Source organism: Ruditapes philippinarum, unplaced genomic scaffold (assembly GCF_026571515.1).
Source record: "Ruditapes philippinarum isolate M1 unplaced genomic scaffold, ASM2657151v2 ctg917_1_1_1_1, whole genome shotgun sequence".
NCBI classification, from domain to species: domain Eukaryota; kingdom Metazoa; phylum Mollusca; class Bivalvia; order Venerida; family Veneridae; genus Ruditapes; species Ruditapes philippinarum.
Window position 1 is genome coordinate 61,255 of NW_026853925.1, and position 22,111 is coordinate 83,365.

The window sequence follows — 22,111 nt, forward strand, 5'->3', positions numbered from 1 at the left end:
TCATTGCTGGTATGTATCACGCTGTACATAGTCAAAGGTAGTGACTTGAGAGTGAAAAATTGTAAAGTTTAGAAATATTTTGGCTCATCTTGAGACATGCAGCTTTAATTAACTTTCTGTTCTCTTATGTTCCTATAAGATATGGGGTAGGAACTATAAGTTTCCTTTCTCATGATTCAACATCAGCAACATTTATACTACGAATTTGTTTCTGAGAACTTTACTAAGCTATTATCAATACATATTTTGTAAGATAAATCTCCTTCAGGCACCTCTACTCTCTTCTTGTACTCCTGTTTATAACATTTTTATACATTCAGTTTTGCCCTAGAAGGAAACTTGTGAAACTGATTATTCGCTTACATCAATCTCTTATGCACGTTCTGTACCAACGAAATAACCCGATCGAAACAGCTCTAGATCTGCTATTATCCTTATCTTAAAGATCCTGTATGTTTTGTGATTGATATTGTTACTGAGTGTATACCACACTTGCAAAAATTATATATGTATATAATTATGCAAATAAAACAATTTTCAAACTTTAAAGAATATGTTAAATGTGTAATGCAAATATTTGTGCACATTATATTTAATCAATAAATTACATGCATTCATTTCTTATCAGAAAATTTGACTTAGAATTTATAGAAAATAAATTTCTAATTACCTCCCTTTATTTACATGAAATGTTAAATTAGGTAATATCTTTAAAAATAATGCTTATTGAAACTTACAATATTGATAAATCTCAATTTGAGCATCATATTTATGAAATAAAACCATAAAAAAATGTGTTACAGGATCTTTAAGTTTGATAGAAAGGGTCGACAAGATGCAATTGCCGAACAACCTTCGCACTCTGATTCTAAGCATGGAACTGTTAATAGATTATCAAAATATATCTACTTTGCAAATGAATTACGTGATAGAACGAATGATTAATTGTTTTCAAATACTGATATTGTCATATATAACCTACTATTATTTACAAATATATATTGAAGTACAATGTATATGTGTTCTTTACAATATAAAAATGTGAGAATGTAAAAAATAATTTGTATTCATTTACATACTTTTCTCATATACTATTTGTAACCGTCATTCTGTTTATAGCGACGAACATTGTAAAATGTTAATGCCTTTTGAAATAAATATTTAATCTTGAAACATCTTGATGCTTTCCAATCTTATCATACGTGTCTGTCTCTCTACCTGTAGAGATCGTGGACCCGAGCCCTTTGGTTTCTCCATATGAAACCAATACTGCGTGGGAAGTTCGGGTAAGTTCAAATAAGTCACACCAAAATGTAAGTACATCACGATTAAAACACACGGGACAGGGAAAGATTTATTTTTAAAATAAATTGATCAATTATGTGTTTATAAATGATTAATCAGAAGCAAGCAAATATCTGATAAATTGATATAAAAACATGATAAATCTAATTAAAATGATATAAGGCTATCATTGTAAGCATTTATATATAGATCTGAATTAAAAACACTTATAAGCTAAATATCAGATTTAATAAATAAGTTTTTATAATAACATCAACATTTCATCAAATTTTATAAACAATTTTGCCGGTTTAATAGAAGAAAATGTAAGGGTTAGGTTTAAACTAACAATTTGTTTCCGTGAAATATTGGTCAGTTTTGTTTTGACAACCATAATTCAATTGATTTAGATAAGATTTTCCCATTGGCAAAATAACTAGCATTATATTTGTTCTTATTCATTGTTCACAGACATGGAAAAAAGTGACGCCCACCTAGCATGAAGGGGTATATAAAATAAGACATTGATGGAGAGCATACTTAAATAGACTCTTCGGCCAGGACTTTATACAGAGACGGGAAATATAAAGGTAGGAATAGTCATCTGTATTATATTTTCATAAAATTTATGAAATTTAATTTTATTTATCTATTCAAATATTTAAGAATATGATGAATCAACTGAAATTTTGATAACTGCAACTTTTAAATCTTTGCATGATTTCTGTTAGACTGTTTTTCGTGTGCGTGTTTTATTTTTACCTTGGACTTCAATTGAAATTTTGATAATTGCAACTTTTTGTAATTTGATGTAAAGTATATTGATAACGTCAACTGGAGATGCGTTTTAAAGATACACTTGATTCATTTATGTAAATATCCATAGATATATATATGTACATCATTTATAGTTCTCAGAATTAACTTAATAAAATGAATAAGAAGTATTTTATATTATGCTGACATTTTTTAAGTTAAACTGCCATTAACATGTAAAAAACTTTTACATCAGAATACAATGAATTTCAGACCGATTTCACTCCGACTCAGCCCAAACTTACTTAATATAATTTGGGGTTTATTACAATAACTGAAAAATGGAAGTAAGCAAACAATAATGCTGTTAAAAAAAATAAAATAAAAGCTTACAGAATACTGTTTATGAAGCGATCTGCTACTCCTTTAACTTGTGATGGTATTCACTTAATATTTGTACGAAACTGACAATAATAATAATAATAATAATAATAATAATAATAATGATAATAATTATAATAATAATAAAACATTCAAGATCCAAGGTATATTTTTAGTTTTATGTGCGGTTTAAGACTGATTTTGCAATATTTAATACCATATTTCAACTACGTTACTAACGCAGTAAGGGCTATTTTAGCATATGTTGACGACTTTTTGGAAATTTTCTTGGATTGTAAGTGCCGATTGCAATATGTTTTATTACTTTTTTTGTTCATCCCACAATATTTTACTTTTTAATACATTTCCAAAATTTTTATGAAAATTATATGGAACTGGAGGCGTGCTGCTTAAAACAAAGAGAGAATGTTTTTTAGTATTCATGTCGTGTTCTGTGTGCATTATTTCTGTACCAGTATGTTCATATTATAAATCATATTTAACAAGACATTACTACCGATGGCTTAAGTATGTTTCCAGATTCTTAAATGTCAGCCGGTAAATTGTATAATTATACTACCGTTATATACGAACACGTTTAATCAAACCGACTCTGAAGCATTTTAAATTTTGCCGTAGTATGGCGTTTCCAATTTTTTCTATTTTGATATAAATAGATTAAATGAAATGTAATCATTGATTAAGCGGTATTTGTACAAAGATATTCAGCGGTGCTATTAAAATAATTAATGGATTTATAATACAATGTACGTCAAATCGAACTTACTGAGAAATATGTATAAAACCCTGTTTTTATTACCACACTTTTTCTGTTGTATATACATTAATTGTTCCATCAAAATATGGCAATGAAAAAAAATGTGGTTCCACCCGCCATTTCATAATGTGATCAATCATTAGTATTTATTATCGAAAGTGGTCACCTAATTGATTTGAATTGAGTAAGTCAGAGAATGTTTCCATAAAATATGCAATAATAAGGAAATAGCCAATGCGGCTATTGTCTCTGTGTTCACGAGGATTAGATTTAAAAACTCATATATTCACCATTGTTTTTTTTTCTTTCATAGATTAAATATTTAATATTAATTAAAATAAGCATGTTTATGAAATTTTAGAATTAGTATACATATATTTATTTTAGAAGATTAGGATATTTTACAGTTAACCCAAATATTGATATTGATACTAAAATTGATCCTTATTTTGATCCGATTATTTTTGTATTTGTTATGTTATTTGTTGATTAAACCTAAAAATAGGATTGCTTCATTGCAAAGAAGTGTTTTTTACATTTTGTATCATTTAATTATTGCAAAATACGATCAATTCGAGTTTTTAAAAATAATAAATATAAAATCAGGATCATTTGATCCTGTACCAGATATTTTCTCAGTGAACACGGTGCCTGGTTTTATTGGCTGAAGATTAAAGGTAACAGACACCTGATGATGGCGCATATACATGAGCCGCATCATGACAAAACCAACATAGTGCATTTGCGACCAGCATGGATCCAGACCAGCCTGCGCATCCGCGCAGTCTGATCAGGATCCATGTTGTTCGCTATCAGTTTCCCTACTTGTAATAGATTTGGTTAGCGAACAGCATGGATCCTGATCAGATTGCGCGGACGAGCAGGCTGGTCTGAATCCATGCTGGTTGCAAACGCACTACGTTGGTTTTGTCATGGCGCGGCTCATATCTTCTTTATCATTCTGTATCATGAATGATGACAATATCAACTTAGTTGAAAAAGATCATGAACAGTTTTCCAATCGTTATCTGATGTCTTTTAAAGCTATTGGTTATTAAAAATCTGAAATATCATTAATGCATTTCTTCTTTCAGTTCAATTTCGTGAACATATGTCAACCATGATCGGGTTTTCAGCGTTTGTTGCAATTCTACATATTGGTTATGTAGCGACCTTTTCTCCAACAGGTTAGTGTTGTTAAGTGATATAGGAGGTGAGATAGAAATGAAAAAGGTTTCCCATTCGCCTCCACCCTGTCGCCCGTCCTAGGTTTTTTATGTGACCGGTGTAGTTTTGAACATAGACATTTTGTAACTTGTTGACTGGCAAATGTGAAGTACGAATATATGCCCCTCGAACAGCATTATCGAAATAACCATTTATTGTATGCCCGAAAGAATATCGGGCATATTATGTTATAACCCCTGGCGTCCGTCTATTCGTCTGTTCGTTTGTCTGTCTGTCCGTCCATTTGCACTCTCGTTTCCGGAGCATAACTCAAGTTCCATTTGGACCACAAAATTCAAACTTTATAGGATGAGTGTCCATATTGAGTAGAAGACCCCTATTAATTTTTTGGTCACAAAGTCAAAGGTCAAGGTCACTATAGATGTAAAATGTTATAGGATGAACAGCTATGTCCAATACATGACCCCTATCGATTTAAGGATCATCAGGCCACAATGATCTAATCATCTTTACACTGAAAATTGTGGTTATCTTCTGTAAAATTGGCAACAGGCGCATTATATTTAAATTTGATGAATATTCAATCAACTTACTCATTCTAAACCATTCATTTAGGAAAAATCACATTATGTTGCCGGCTGTTTTATTTTGAAACCAAGGGGAGCAACTTCAATGGTGTACGAAACTTTTTTCAGTAAAGTTGATTCATAGTTACATCAAACTATTAATGGTTATTAAAAACATTCAATATCATATTTAGGTCAGACTCCTGTATTAATTTTCTCATAGACTTATGTTGTAAGAAATGACCTTTAAATCTACCATGTGATTTTTCTTGGAGAATGACATGCCTGGCACTTCAAAATGATGTTATATATAGGGTTGACAGACCAATGTTTTTGCAAAATTTCATCAAAAATGATTATCCATCTTTTCTCTGAATTTTAAGCTGATAACAGAAGTGACATATATTTTTATAATGCAAATATCTAGGTGACAAGTTATCCTAGAGACTTATAAAACAGTTCATTTTTCAAGAAAACAATGCAGTGTTAGATTCTTAGATAATTTCAAAAGAAGTTCTACCACTTGGGTTTAGATGTAAACAAAGCATGACTAACGAATGTATATGTTTGACATCCAAAGTAAAATAAAGTTGAAAATATGTCTGACAACCATTTCTGATTTAAATATTCCATTGATGTACGTTTAAAAGCGAATCCGAATAAATGTCAACAGGTTGGCATTTTCTCCTTCGGTTTCTACAAGCGTAATAATAAGTATATTAATAATGTACAGCTTACTTTTATATCTATGAATTTATTTACTTGATATATTGGGAAAAAACTTGTTAACAATTCCCAGCATTAAAATGCTATTTGTTTACATGTTTAGTTTCCCAGCATAGGTTAGACCGAAATACCGTTTCCGTTCTGTGTATTATTGCTATAAGGACCTACCTTATCCGAAGACTGACGGAAAGGGTCGAAAAAGTTCCCATCTCTCTGCTGCAATATTGAATTCGTATCTTTCAAAAATTTTCTTATCTCATTTAATCCTTCAAAAATGCCATTTTCTCAAGAAAACGAAACAAACCTCATCATACTTGTCTAGTCTTTGATATTGTGAACATTTCTAGTGTTGAAGAACACAAGCACCTTGTTGTCACCTTTCCTGAAACTGGTAAATGGACCTCACATGTCAATAAAGAATGACAGAGCATTGGTATCCGTAGAAGTCTGAAAATTCTTATTTCTAGAATGGGGTTGGAGAAATTATATATAGCTTTCATTAGACCATTGCTTTAGTATGCCGACGTGATATGGGATAAGTGTAGTAATGAACTAAAATACGGCATTGAATCAGTTCAGCATTAAGCAGGAAGAATCATAACAAGAGCAACTGAGCTTTGTAACAAGAACAATTTAATTAACGACCTCAGTAGGGATACTCAAACAGAAAGGAGACGAAAACGAACAAATGGTTTGCTCCTGATTATGTCTCTGGTATGATACCAGGGTGGGTAGGCACAATATTGCTATCAAGAGAAAAATCACTCAAGATGTGCCTCCACGTGAAAGAAAGCACACGAGTTGATATTTGATAAAAGTTCTAGCAACGGCATTTTGAGGTATTCCGTATCGAAATTGCATCTGAATGATGAAAATATGTACTATATGGCACAGCATTCTTCGATTTTTTGAAAACCAGGAATGATCTTTTTAATGAGATATGTTTAGAAATATTGTCATCCTTTTTCAGCTTTGTTTTGAACGACGGTTCTTCAGCGGAAGTGTTGAGGGCTCTCATTTAAACTTAAATGAGCCGTGTCATGACAAAACCAACGGAATGAGTTTGCGACCAGCATGGATCCAGACCAGCCTGCGCATCCGCGCAGTCTTATCAGTATCCATGCTGTTCGTTTACCAACCCTATTACAAGTAGAGAAACTGATAGCGAACAGCATGGATCCTGATCAGACTGCGCAGGCTGGTCTGGATCCATGCTGGTTGCAAACCCATTACGTTGGTTTTGTCATGACACGGCTCAAATGTGAAAGATCCAGCGTGTAGTAGGGGTTCTCCCTTGGAAACAGCCTTAATATTGTTTCATTGCCCACACTGAATTGCTTTTTACTTTTAAAAAATCCTTTATGTTTCCCCAAATGTATCTTTTGAATGTATTTAAAGATCCTGTTACAATTTTTTTGGTTTTAAATCATAGATTAAGATTTATCAATATTGTAGGTTCCAAAAAAGCATTATTCATAAAGATATAACCGAATTTAACATTTCATGTAAATAAAGGGAGGTAATAAAAACTTTATTTTCTGTAAAGTTTAAGTCAAATTTTACAATAAGAAATGAATGCACATATTTTAATGATTACATATAATATGCACAAATATTTGTAGTACATATTTTACATATTTTTCCAAATAATTTTTATTTGCCTAATTATGTACATATATATAATTTCACTTAGTGTGGTTAACCACTATGATTACAACATACAGAATCTTTATTATTTTATATACTTTTTTAATTTCACTTTTTTATTATCTTTTCTAAGTGGCTTGATGCAACAACTGTCTATGTCCTCGAGAATGGTTTGACACAAAAGATTGATTAAGCACGATGTATCATTGAAATTATGCAAGTGTTAAATATGTTATTAAATTTTACTGTTACAGTGACTGTGTCATGCTCGGTCGGACCGTCGTACACATTTACAACGACTGGTGAATCTGCCACCGGTGTTATATTCATTGACGGAGTATGCGCCGCCCAGACCACCGATGGAGGACCATATACTTTCACCGATACAGAGTGTTCCGGAAGTGCTCCTGCTTTAGTAAGTTGACATTTATTTGAAAATGTGTAATAAAAGTATACAATTTTAGTAAGGAATATAAAACCAGTTTTGTGCGTGTAGCAAAATAAGAGATTTTTATCCGATATAAGACGAGTTCCGTGTCAGACATGACTTGTTCCTGCCAATTCTCCCTGAATATCATGTTTATTCAAATAGCTCAATGCCATATTCCCTGGGCCATGTGTACGACAACATTTCCCTTACCAGGAATTAAACTAGTTCCGAGAAACTTTATTCTAGTAGTAACATGATAACACTCATTGCCAACTTGTTCTGCGGTAAAGTCCATTTCGTTACAGAAATGGAGCAGCTTCATGAAAACATTTATTCTGATAGCTCCGTTATACATGTCTTTTGTTTACTACAGATTTTATTTTTAATTTTTGTGTTTAAAAGCTTATAGATACGTACTGTACGTCGCATCCTTTCCTGACATCATTTAATCCATTACTAGGCAAAGAATGTAAAGTTTATAACATAATGAAACTATTATATGGCTTGTCGGTTGATCAAGGCGGTCATGCAGCGATCTTTCTAGTAATTTAGTCCGATGCATTAACCAATAAAAGTCTTTACAGTATGAATAATATAAGATCAGTTTCAATGTTTAATTCAATTCCATAGCCTCATTCTCAAAAGTCACACTAGAAGTAGTCAATCGGCATACCTCGGCTATTTTTCATGATAACCTTCGAGAAAGTAGTTCTATCACGTGGTTTTGGATGTCACTGTTATCACTCATGTTTTGTTTGTATTTATTTGGGAAGGGCTTAATCTTATGTTGCCCAACCAGTTTTTCTTTTGCTATGTATTTGTCAATCTGTAGCCTATAATGTTTTACGTATATGCATGTAATATGTTTAAACTATATTTATTTATTCTTTCATATGTGTTTTCTGTTCTAACACAATGTGCACGTTATTTTAAAAATCGTGTTTGTGTCTAATTTACACGACAGGGCACAGAGTTCAGGGTCATTGTTCAGGAATACGGAACGATAAACCTTTCATCTGATTTTATCGCCACGGTAACATGCAACCTCACTGACGTCACGGTTGTTGAGACTACATTTGTAAGCGTTCTGTAAGTGATTATCATTGCTAACTTCTCTTGTAATATCTTATTCTATCTCAGGGAACTGAATTCAAGTTGGTCATTCAAGAATATGCTACGATAAATCTGGCTACTGACTCGATTGTGAAGGTGACATGTACCCTGGACACCAGTAATGTTGAGAAAGTAGTATCTGTATCGGCAAGGTAAGTATTTTTGATAAGTGGTGACAATATGAAGCCGATGAACAATCTGTTTTAATCTTACATAAAATAAAAGTATAAAGTATAAAAAAACTTTATATGTAATGACTTTGAGGCGATACAATATCCACGTTCATCATCATTTAGGGGGCAGGGGACCTAAAAATGAAAAATTTTGTATTTCAGTGTGACCAGAAACACAATTCCAAATATTTCAAAATATGTTTCACAGGCAGATAACCAGTTGCACAGCATTATTCAATGCTATATGACAAACATTGAAAAAAATAATAGTTTGTATGCATTGCTCCTTCAAAAAATGACTGACAGCAATTTATATTTACCCCCACCCAGCCAAAATCACACCTAAAATATACCAATATGGGCAATCTTCATGAAGGTGCAGCATACTCCAGAATCCGCCCGATTCCTTTAAAAATATCAGTAACACGCAGTGCAAGCCATGGCATTTTCAGAAATGACAAATAAAGTGTCTGTCATACGTTTAGATTTTTCACAAAATTTATCTGAAATTTCTTACTTGTTTGGCGCCAACTGTCAAAGCTTGATTTTTAACTTTTTCACCTCCATTCGGAGAGTCAGAAATACATACAAAGCTACCAAAATGCTTAGTTTCGGGTAAAAACCCAAAAATATATCTCATTTACTACACACAAACAAGAAAGAATTACAATGACAGAGAAATATCAGAAGTTATCAGTACCTTCAAAACACCATGTCTGAGTTATTAAAAAATTTGACCGGGGCCATCATTCGAATATGTCCCCTGCCCCCTTAATCGGGAGCGATTTTAAATTCCGACAATATAACTTGTACCATATACTCACACCGCAGCAATGATATAAGAGTCACATTAAGTCCTATAGGTTGCCATGGAGACAAAAAAGTATAAGAGCCGACATTCATGACATTGTAACTTTGATTAACATTTGTAACTAAAACACCATGAACATCGCAATTAATCTTCGATAAAAAGATTGAAACATTCGAGGGCTGACGTTTTTACAGTTCTGCGGATGCCTGTCTATTAAGTGCGGAGGTGCAACAAGAACTAGGAGTCACGTGCTCAAAGGCATCATCCGTTTCAAGGGTTTCACGTGCTCTTTTCGGAATTTCAACAGTAGTTTCATTGATTCTCGTGCAGTAAAACAGTGTCACAGGTAAATGCAAATTTATATTGTTTCTCTTTTATTACATGCTTTGATAATTTTAAATTTAAATATTTTCAAACCGACTACAACAACACCAATAATAGAAGAGAAATAAAAAAGACAAATAATTTAGTGAAAAGGTGGATCTGATATTAGTTGTCATTTGAAACTGTATAAATAGAAAAAATACGGGATTATGTGATACTAGAAAAGGTAAATCGCCTCTGGTTGACAATATCAATTATCACCTCGGCAACTATGTGTTATTATAGACAAACTTTATGGTTGACTTCAAGAAGTCACCCCTCATCGCTTTGAGTTCGAGTCTGGAGATGGATTTTTTTTCTTGCATATCAGACTGGCGTTTCCGTGAGTTTTTCCATGCCAGAAATTTCATCTGGCATGGGGGGGGGGGGGGTTCCAGATCAGTCGCGTGCTGTATACAATGGCACGGTTAGGATGACGTCATTTTACCGTTATGAATGAAGTTGTAATTCATACGCTGTTGTAAGAAAGAAGTTACGGTTGTAATGATATGAATTTTCATTGAAAATAAAGATAAAGAATTTAAAATATAATTGAATATGGAAGAATATGCAAGAAAAAACATCTTACATATGTTTGCGGTTCGGATCGGAATATCTATCCCTCGGTCATCCGCCCATGGGCGGGTCACCTCGGGACGGATATTCCGATCCGAACGGCAAAATAAGACAGATAATATTATTCACACGAGAAGCTATCCAGATAGCTATCTACGGAACGTCGGTGGTTCTACTCAGAACTGGTACCTGAAATAATTCACGGAAGGGCACCATAAATAATTGTTCAGTTAAGATGGTAATTCTATAATTATTCTCAATGTATTTATCTTCAAATTATGTTGTCCTTTATTGTAATGGGTATAAGAATAGAATTTCCATTAATAACTTCTTGGTTTTATAACAACTTATAATCATATGATATATATCATCATGTTGTTTATATCCATTTTGATGGTCTTGATTTTGTTCAACTTTAGAACTGTTTGTAACTCTTGTGCCAAAATGGTCTTTGAGTTTACAACTTGAAACTTTGAAAATTCTGTTCGGGTGATATTCAATCTAAACACAGTATAAGTGTAATAGAAGTTTAATTCATGTATACACATAATAAAAACTTTCAAGCTAAAAACAGTTAATTGTTGATAAGCATGGCCCAAGCGATCTTTATAACATTTTTCCTGGAAATGTTTCATATAATTATATGTATATATCAAATGACAACGAATACCAGATTCTTTTTGTCATATGACTAAATATAGACCGTTAACAACTTTTATTTATACACTTTTAAAAACGTGTTTAACACGTGTTTTATGTCAAGAAATACTTAATGGTTAACTTATATTACATAGAAAACAAGGGAAGTAATGACATTAAATAATATACATATATATCATATTTATACATTATTGATTTGACTTTTAGGAAAACGATCGTGTTTAATTGGTTCTCTTTTGTTAACAGAGTACATATAACTAAATGTATACATCACAAAACATGTATACACGTGTTCATCTGGTAACAAAGAGCAAAATGAGTAGAGGAAATTATCAATGTGTAGAATTATTCTAAAGTATAAAATACATATTTGTTTACATTGCAGATGCCGTGGGATTACTTGCGAACAAATGCTGTTTACTTTATCACTTTTTAAGTTTCTAATTTAACATTTTTCCTATTTATTATATAAGTGATGAATAAAAAATGAACGTTTGGCTTCTTTCAAACACATTTCAAAGTGGTTTTCTTGTTGTTTTATTATTATTGTTATTAATATTATCATTGTTTATATCTTAAATGGTTTTCCAAATCTTAAACTTTACGAGTCATAGAAATAAGTTATATAATGACTTATTATTAAATCAAAATCTGCACGTTGAACTATTGAACCTGATCCTATGTCGAACCTGATTCTATTTTAAGCACGATCCTTTGTCGGAAAAGATCCTATGTCGAACATGATCCTATGCCGAATACTTCCTATGTCGAAAAGATCCTATGTCGAACCTGATTCTATGTCGAACCTGATCCTATGTCGAACCAGATTATATGTCAAACCTGATCCAAAGTCGAACATGATCCTATGTCGAGCATGATCTTATGTCGAAAAGATCCTATGTCGAATCAGATCCTATGTCGAACCTGATCCTGTATACATACTACTTCCTTAAACAGTATGCACACTGTGAGTTACAATGAAATATCCTACAGTTTTGAGTGTGTTATAATTACAACATTAATGGCTGCATTAACTGGTTTGTGTTTCATTTCATAAGTAGTTAAGGTATACCATGGATGTCTAGGGTTTGATGTAGTCATTGGGAACACCTCAACGATAACTCGCAATAATCTCGGAATAAAAACATTCCATCAGCTAACGAGACATTTAGGGCAACGAGTACAACTGTTAAACATTCCGTCAGCAAACCAGAAATTTAGAGCAACGAGTTCAACCACTAGCTAACCAGAAATTTAGGGCAACGAGTTCAACTGTTAGCTTACAACGACTACAACCACTATCATTGTATATGTATTAGCAAACTAGATATTTAGTGGAACGAGTACAACCGCCGACATTCCGTCAGCAAACTACAGAGAAAGGACCACCGATCTTCCGTCGGCAAACATTTAGTAAACTTTTGAAACCACCAACCTTTAATCTAATAAATGTTTATTATAAAGTTATCACGAAAACGTCAATATGTCTCTGAATTAAATGTGGCGAGGTTTATAGCCAGTAAATAAATTGTGTGATGGGGGTCGGTTACCATAAATGTGCTGTAAAGCGCCGTCTTAATTGTTTTACGTAAACAAATTTGTGCATTCAATTTTCTACATGTATGTTTAGAAGAGTACTTGAGCCTCCCCCCCCCCACCTCCCCCCAAAAGAAGTATGTATTGCGTTTTTTATGGCTTGCATGTTTACCTCTCCTGAATGTATGTACAAAACTTCTGGAGATTTTCACTGACTTGATTTTCTCAGGCTTCTCATTGAAGGCCTTACGTTTGCGTATTTTACCGTGTACGCGGGATAACAATTTTACATTTTATTTAATTTGATTTTAAATAACTTTGCATCTACAACATGGGGCCATTGTGACTCTAGATCTCTTACTTGAGAAATGGTTGTACGAAACTGAATAACATAATATCATCAAGACAGGTTTTTCAAGGTGCGGGGCTTAGTCATAATGTTGTTTTTTTTTTAAGTGTGATTCTAAAGAGACATTCATATATTTATATAACCATACACAAGTCATTTTATAAACCGTAAAGTTGCGTTCAGTTGAGCCAAAATATTTGATGAAAATCAAACGTATTAAAAATGTTCCAAGACTTTAAGAATCACAATTTTTTTCAGAAATACTTTATATTAAATGCAATTATAATTATAATAACTGATTTAGTAGAATCCATCACTATATATCTGCTGCGTTACTAAAGCAGTAAGAGCTGTTTTTTTTCTTCTCGACCTATTCTTTTTTTGTTATTTCTGTATATTGTAAGTGTATTTTTCTGTGTGTAAATTACTTTCTTTGTTCGCTTGACTATATCTTACTTTCAAATTCATTAAAAAAAATTCATGAAAATTTGAATATTGTACATAATGTTAAATTTGGGTGTCATTTTAGTGGAGAAGATTTCGACACGACCGACACGGGCTCGGTTTCACCTACGTTCACAGTAGCGGTCGAAGACTCTATTGGGGATCCTCTTACTTCCGGCACTATTGGAGACGCCGCCACAATTAAAATTTCGATTCCTGCAGCAGAAGCACGTACGTGAGTTATAAAGATATGAACGTTCAATAAGTTTAAAATATAAGGCTTTTTTAAATGCAAAATGAAGTGAAATGAATGGAGAGCAAATTTTACGCTATTTCGTACAATGGCTTATTTTCCATTAGATTTCCATGCACAGTTGCACCATAATTATACAGTTTTTGCTTACACGTGAGCGAAACACTGGAATTTACGTAGACTACAACTAAAGTAGACTGTTTACGTCAGAATCGATGGTGATAATCAGTTCATTTGAGCCGCCTCACGACAAAACAAACATAATGAGTTTGCGACCAGCATGGATCCAGACCAGCCTGCGCATCCGCGCAGTCTGATCAGGATCCATGCTGTTCGCTTACAAACCCTATAACAATAGCGAACAGCATGGATCCTTATCAGACTGCGCGGATGCGCAGGCTGGTCAGGATCCATGCTGGTCGCAAACCCATTATGTTGTTTTGTCGAAACGCGGCTTTTTTTTGTCAATCGTTATATAGCATCACAAAGGTGTTTGTTGTGACGTTGACGGCTACTACTACGACTTTGACGTCATTAATAACGGGTACAACAACGAAAAACGATGACTACGACTACGGGTTCGATTGTTTCTATATGACGACAGTGACAACATGTGAGACAAATGCTGCTACTGTTACTGACACTGCTGCTGCTGTTGCTTTTACTTATACACTTCGACAACTTAAAAGACTATGACAACCACTTCTATGACAACGGCGGCGGCAACAACGACGACGACGACGATTACTACTACTTCTACGACGACGACGACTTTTTCTCTGCAACTTAGACGTATACGATTACGACTATCCATCAACTACGCCAACGGTTTCGACGACGACGACCACCACCACCTCAACAACAACCATAACGGTTCATTTACTTTTCGTCACTAACTGACTTACCTTTTATGAAGAGGCTGCTATGATCGTACAAGATTGTTTAACGTTCAAGTGAACCTTTTATCTACAGAACATGATATAACTATCATTTTTTCGTGCTGATCAATACCTTTATATTCATATCATCCTCACAAGTAGGTGTGCATGAACCTATCCAACCTAGCTTTATTTATGTTATAAGTAGGGTTTCCCATTCCCGCCAGTTGCAACTTCGCCCGCCCTTATGTAAACAATACGCAGTGATGTCCCTTTAGAAATATTCAGATGTACTCGTCTCACATCTTATTAAGCCTCTCGTAAAAATCATGCTATTTCTGCAGTCAGCTCAGTTCTTTTTGTTTATTTCAGTTGTATTCGATTATCAAGTTACCGGACTTGACATCGCAGCAACGGACACTGTCACGCTCATTACCGCTGGGTAAATATTTAACTTATAGGGTTAACGTTTTACGGTGAATATACTGGGAAATAAGACTTATCTTATTTTTGAAAATCTTTATACTTAATAAGGGAGTGTTACATTCTTCATTCTTGACAAGCTGTCAATGTTAGTCGTACAAAATGAATATGGGTTTGTCGGTCAAGGTCACTAGTTACTAATGGACACTGGTCTACAGACCTAAGGATCTGAAGACCGAAGAATTAGTGTTAAGGTGGATTATGATTAGCAGATGACCCGTCATAAGGAAGGCCAAGGTCACATTGACACTGTGTAAATCCTCTGTCTAATCAACAACTTGAGAAGTAATAAGCTCAATAAGTACATGCGAGCATTGTCCATAGCCTGTAGGAGGCCCCTATTGATTCTGATGTCATAAGGTCAAGGTCATCGTTACATTTAGATCACAGTTATGACACAGTAACACTTGAAATCTTTTCGAAGATATCACTGTTATAGGTTTGTAACACTTATTACTTATAACACTATTAATATAAATATATCTTAAACTTATTGACATAATAGTTGACTTTTATGAACAATGCTAAGTATGTTATGCACGAAACTAAAAAGAGAGCATTTATCAATAAACTATATGTAATTACTGTTTTTATAAAGGTGCCCAGACTTTTCAGCTATCATAGCCCAGCCGTCATCACCAACAGCCGGAGTTCTCTCTATTCCTTTCAACTTGTTTATTCCGAAAGATACTTCTACATCAGCTGCTCTACCGGGAACGTCAGCTGTTTCTGTGACCTTCACCTTTGACATAAAAGTCTGCGATACTTCTTGTCCAGCGGTAGGCTGTTTTGTATTTTTAATTGATTTGCATCTTCCTTATATTCAACATTCTTGTTTGTCATAAAAAGGTTTATTGTTAATATTTCCTTGTGATGTATGACTAAGTATTTGTCCTGGATGCCCCAGTGCCGTGTTATAACTCCTACCAAGATGGCTGAATCGCTTATTTTCATTTTGAGATGATTGCTATTTAAATTAGCTGATAATAATATTGTGCAGTAAGACCATTCTTAATTGTACATACAAAGAAAGACTGAAATTGGATATTGAAATAATGAGTGTAGATTCAATGGAATCTACTAAATTTATCTATTTATTCTAATTATTTATTTAGTTCAGTGAAGATATGCAAATATAATATCATATAAATCACATACCCAAAATAATAGTATTGATATGGTCAAAAAGAACAGTTTTTCATTTGGCGTATAATATATGAGCCGTGCTATGACAAAACCAACATAGTGCGTTTGCGACCAGCAAGGATCCAGACCAGCCTGCGCATCCGCGCAGTTTGATCAGGATCAATGCTGTTCCCTATCACTTTCTCTACTTGTTATAGGATAGGTTAGCCCTGATCAGACATCGCGGATGCGATTTTGAGTAACACCACGCTCACAGGCACGAGTATCGGACCTGGGAAGAAAAAATTTGACCAGATTGATAATAAAACCTGTGTTCATCTTAAAAGTGTCAAAAACCTAAAAAAATGTGTAAATAATGACCCCTTTTAAAAATATACTTTAAGTTAAGAGAAGGCCGGAAACTCCAGATTCGAGCCTACGAGCAAGGGATTCATTCCCCGGGCCGTTGTGAAAACAATTGACCAGACAATTAAAAAAAAAACTTTTATCACTATTTCACGTTTGTATTAAGCTTCCAAATGAGACCGACCCAAAGTTTCTAGCCCTTCCCGTTCATGAAATATCTATCAGGAAACGAGCGAATTTGTGCTAAAAATCCTTGGTAGACAGAATTGCGGCACAACGATTCAACATAGACTAATACATGTTTGTCAGCTGAGTACGGGTCAAAATCACTTGAATTTACTAAATAATATTACTAAATACATTAAGTTGGGCCACTCACAACAGTCAGTAGCATCTGATACACGCAAAATTCGAATTTCAAACCTTTCCACGGTCTTTAGATTCCTTTCTACGCCATTGTCAATCAGCTGTTCGATATTTTGTAACGAGTCTTCTGATTGGCCAATAGCAATTATCAATCTGGCCAAATTTTTTCTTCCCAGGTCCGATACTCGTGCCTGTGACCACGCTATGTTTATATGACGTGACGTTAAAATGTATGTACGACCACAGGCACGAGTATCGGACCTGGGAAGAAAAAAATTTGGCCAGATTGATTATAAAACCTGTGCTCATCTTAAAAGTGTCAAAAACCTAAAAAAATGTGTAAATGATGACCCCCTTTAAAAATATACTTTAAGTTAAGAGAAGGCCGGAAACTCCAGATTCGAGCCTACGAGATAGGGATTCATTTCCCGGGCCGTTGTGAAAACAATTGGCCAGACAATTAAAAAAAAACTTTTATCACTATTTCACGTTTGTGTTAAGCTTCCAAATGAGACCGATCCCAAGTCTCTAGCCCTTCCCGTTCATGAAATATCTATCAGGAAACGAGCGAATTCGTGCTAAAAATCATTGGTAGACAGAATTGCGGCACACCGATTCGGTACGTAAACATAGACTAATACATGTTTGTCAGCTGAGTACGGGTCAAAATCACTTGAATTTACTAAATAATATTACTAAATACATTAAGTTGGACCACTTACAACCGTCAAAAGCATCTGATACACACGAAATTCGAGTTTCAAACATTTACACGGTCTTTCAATCGCTTTCTACGCCATTAGGCATCCTTGCGTGAAACGTTGCGGTTTCGTTGCTATTGGCCAATCAGAAGACTCGTTACAAAATATCGAACAGCTGATTGACAATGGCGTAGAAAGGAATCTAAAGACCGTGGAAAGGTTTGAAATTCGAATTTTGCGTGTATCAGATGCTACTGACGGTTGTGAGTGGTCCAACTTAATGTGTTTAGTAATATTATTTAGTAAATTCAAGTGATTTTGACCCGTGCTCAGCTGACAAACATGTATTAGTCTATGTTTACGTACCGAATCGTTGTGCCGCAATTCTGTCTACCAAGGATTTTTAGCACGAATTCGCTTGTTTCCTGGAACGGGAAGGGCTAGAGACTTGGGGTCGGTCTCATTTGGAAGCTTAAAACAAACGTGAAATAGTGATAGAAGTTTTTTTTAATTGTCTTACCAATTGTTTTCACAACGGCCCGGGAAATGAATCCCTTGCTCGTAGGCTCGAATCTGGAGCTTCCGGCCTTCTCTTAACTTATAGTATATTTTTAAAGGGGGTCATTATTTACACATTTTTTTAGGTTTTTGACACTTTTAAGATGAACACAGGTTTTATTATCAATCTGGTCAATTTTTTTATTCCCAGGTCCGATACTCGTGCTTGTGTGTACGACCGTGTCATATCTTTGAAAAAAAGCGGCTCGGTTGGGTATATGGGGATTTTAACATATTCTCGTATACAAATTTGATATGTCCTTATTTTGCTGTTGCGTTGTTTCATGATATTATTATATATGCATGACCTCACACAAAACTCATTTCAATAAATTTCAAGTGACTAATTTACAATGACCCGTATGTCGTGAATGCTAAATACAGTTATAGACGATGTCAATAAAATCTTCTCTTTTTTCGTTTACCGATTTCCATATTAAATAATCTTTTATTTGCTGGAACTGAAAGTGATTTTCCTTTGGCACCATTTTACAATTATACAGCCAGACAAGCTTGTAAATCTCTACAGCCTGGCATAGCTCTTTACTGCTGGTAGCTCAATTTTTGTACTTTGATATTGAAATCCCGTCAACTTTGAATGGACTGTTCAAAATTCAAAACAAGGCAAATCCATTATAAAAAGTTAGCAGACTACGGGTTACAGTTAGTGAATCACATGCTCTCGATGCTGCTTTGATGGGTTATTTTTTCATGGAATAAAAAGTATTAAAACAATTGATAGATGTTTTGTATATTTACGTATATATATTGCACTGAATTTTGTGTATGTGCAGGTATCTTGTACCAGGAAGAAAAGGAGCATAGAAAACTCAAATTCTACCATTGAAGTTGAGCTTGCAACGTCACTCGTGATTTACCCTGCAGGTACGTACAGTTATGCTAAACAACGGACGTTGGTGTCTCGATCTGTGTTAAATTAAAAAAAGGAAACAAATGGTTAAATAAAGTTAAACCTAGAAAAAAGTAGATGTTCTGACTACATGTTAGACATTGCACTATTAAGGCTATTCCTGAAAATGCAGGTGCTGTAATTACACGATAGATCTTTTACGATTGAGGCTACTCCTGAAACAAACAAAAAATATGTACGTCTTTGACCTTTATATGTCCCTGTGATAAAATATCATGCAATTTTCAGTTAAAGCTGTGCGACTTTCGATTTGATTTATGATTTTTAAAACAATACGCATCCAAACCAAAGATATGAATGTTATAAGAGCTTATATCAAAATGCTTATTTTATCGTTAGGGAAAGTGTAATATTTCTTTTATTTTTAAAGGTCACAAACCTTTCGCTAAAATGGCACCATCGAACGTGGACATAGAAGAAGATGAAAAAGATGTGTGCTTGTCGAAGACACCTCTTATTGGAGTGTTGGTGGCACTGTCAGGTGCTCTCATCGTTTGTATGGGGATAACAGTATGGCTGTTCTGTCGACTAAGAAATCCAATTAAAGGCGACAGGAATGATTTTACCAACATGGGATTCAAGTCTTAGATTTTAAAGATACCAACAGTTAAAGCTGCATCGTCACACATATCAAATGTTAATGCAAACAAAATGGACATTAAGTCATCTGAAAACATATCAAATGCTTATGAAGATTGATTTTTATCCCTACAGTAGATTTTAGCAGCTCTAAACTTGAGATATTTTTTGTTTTGTTTTGCTTTTGGTCAATTTCTAACAAGATGTTATATGTATGCTAAAAAGGTAGACTTTATATATGGATATTTAATTAATGTCTTCTTATTCAAATAAAATTTTTATTCAGTTGAAAAGCGAAGAAGAGAACCCGTATTACACGTGATCAAACAAGCGTTTGTGTGAAAGTGATGCCAATTATAATTATAAAAAAATGTTTGTACAGATATTTACTTTTTATAATTCTGAAGAAATTATTTTTTTACGCCAAGAAAGTGCTTAAAAGATAACATCGTCATATGGTTTGCTTTTTTCAAATGTCTTTAAATGCTAAAAAAGAAAAAAAGTTTTCAATTTTTCCGTTGTAAATTTTTAAGACTTTTTATTATTAAAAAAATATCATTTCTATTTTTAAAGACAATACTAGTAACACTAGGCAAAATGATGTATTTGAGATAGTTTTACATTGACTGATAGTTTTTTTTTGTTATCTATAAAATAGTTTTTCTTTGTTATCTATAAAACTTTTCTATTCTGGTCTTATAATTTAATAGAATTATATATATGTTATTAAATTTAATATCTTTTTTAAAAGTGTTATTTGTTATTATTTGGATATTGTAAAAATAAATAACGAATCTTTATTCAAGCTGAAAGTATAGTGAAGCTGCTGTTGTTATTGTTGTGCTGAGTTATGCTTATAGCCCCCTCCCCACGGGTACCTTGCAGTATATGAACTCTTGAAAAGTACTTGTTTTATTTGTTTAAAATGAAATACTCGCATATCAATATAATTTCAACTAATGTGAAAAACATTTTTGTGGTGTCCTAAAACTAAGGTTGTCGTTGAATATCACGATATCGATATATCGTCGATACTCAAGAATCGGTAAAATCGATTAACAAGTTTCAAAATTGATAAATCTACAATTTAAAACCCATTTCTTCATGTTTTAATGAAAATATCTCACTAATTTACGAAAGATATTTGATGTATCGATATATCGTTGATATTTGGCTTTTGTTATATCGATTTTTTTTTTCTTCAATGACAGTCCCACGGAAAACCACATGTAGATACCACCTCTCTAGACGTAAGTAACTTTTCATATAAGACATAAAAAGAAAAAAAAAGAAATTGTTTCTAGCGAAAAGGAAGACAACATTATGCTGATGGTACCACTATCGAAAGATTTTAAATTCTAAAATCATGTTTAAAACAGATTATAATAACTATTGATTGTGCCAAATATCTAAAACAAATAAGAGGTACACAGCTATGTAAAATTAGTGAGGCGACTATTCATATTTATATATTTTCAAATAATGAATAGACATAAATATAAATCCATTGACAGTTTAAAAAGTTGGCATATGTCAATATAACCTCCGTAAAATGTATCGGGACTGATCTGTTTTTGGTAATAATGATGAGATATTCAAGAGTTTTGTTCGACTGCATATTGTAATGTATCTTCTTTCGGATAACGACCCTCAATTATCCCCATCAGAGGCAAGCCGTTGTTTCCTTGAGCAAGAAACTTCACCATCATTGCTCAATACTGGTTGATTCCAGCAACAGATTCCAAAGTGTGTCTATCAGCTTAAACTGAACTTAAATAAATTCTGTAGAAACATTCTGTACATCCATTGCGTAACTTGTCAAGTTGTTCGTACAATTGCACCAAATTTCATCACCATATTTCAAACAGGTCAAATGAATGCTATATATACAATTTTCAAAGATTTATGATCCAGGGAGAATTTCCATAACATTCACGCATTTTATTTATTCTTTTCCAAGCTTTATCAGTTATGAGTTCAATATGTTTGTGTCATGTGCAATCAGCAAAAAGAAAGATACCTAAATGTTTGCGTAAATGTTTTAGATAATTAATTCTTTATTGAACTGAGATACTAGTATGGCACGGGCA

The 22,111-nt window shown here is 33.6% G+C and overlaps 1 protein-coding gene across 1 annotated transcript; it reads left to right on the forward strand.

Annotated features, from left to right (window-relative positions):
• Positions 1-1,735: 1,735 nt before the first annotated feature.
• LOC132738386 (uncharacterized) lies at positions 1,736-20,492 on the forward strand. The gene is made up of 9 exons (XM_060725877.1): positions 1,736-1,874; positions 4,294-4,386; positions 7,581-7,741; positions 8,897-9,021; positions 13,867-14,012; positions 15,285-15,354; positions 15,994-16,174; positions 19,306-19,396; positions 19,813-20,492. The coding sequence occupies exons 2-9, from the start codon at positions 4,311-4,313 to the stop codon at positions 20,028-20,030; spliced, it is 1,068 nt and encodes a 355-aa protein (XP_060581860.1). The 5' UTR covers positions 1,736-1,874; positions 4,294-4,310; the 3' UTR covers positions 20,031-20,492.
• Positions 20,493-22,111: the final 1,619 nt, after the last annotated feature.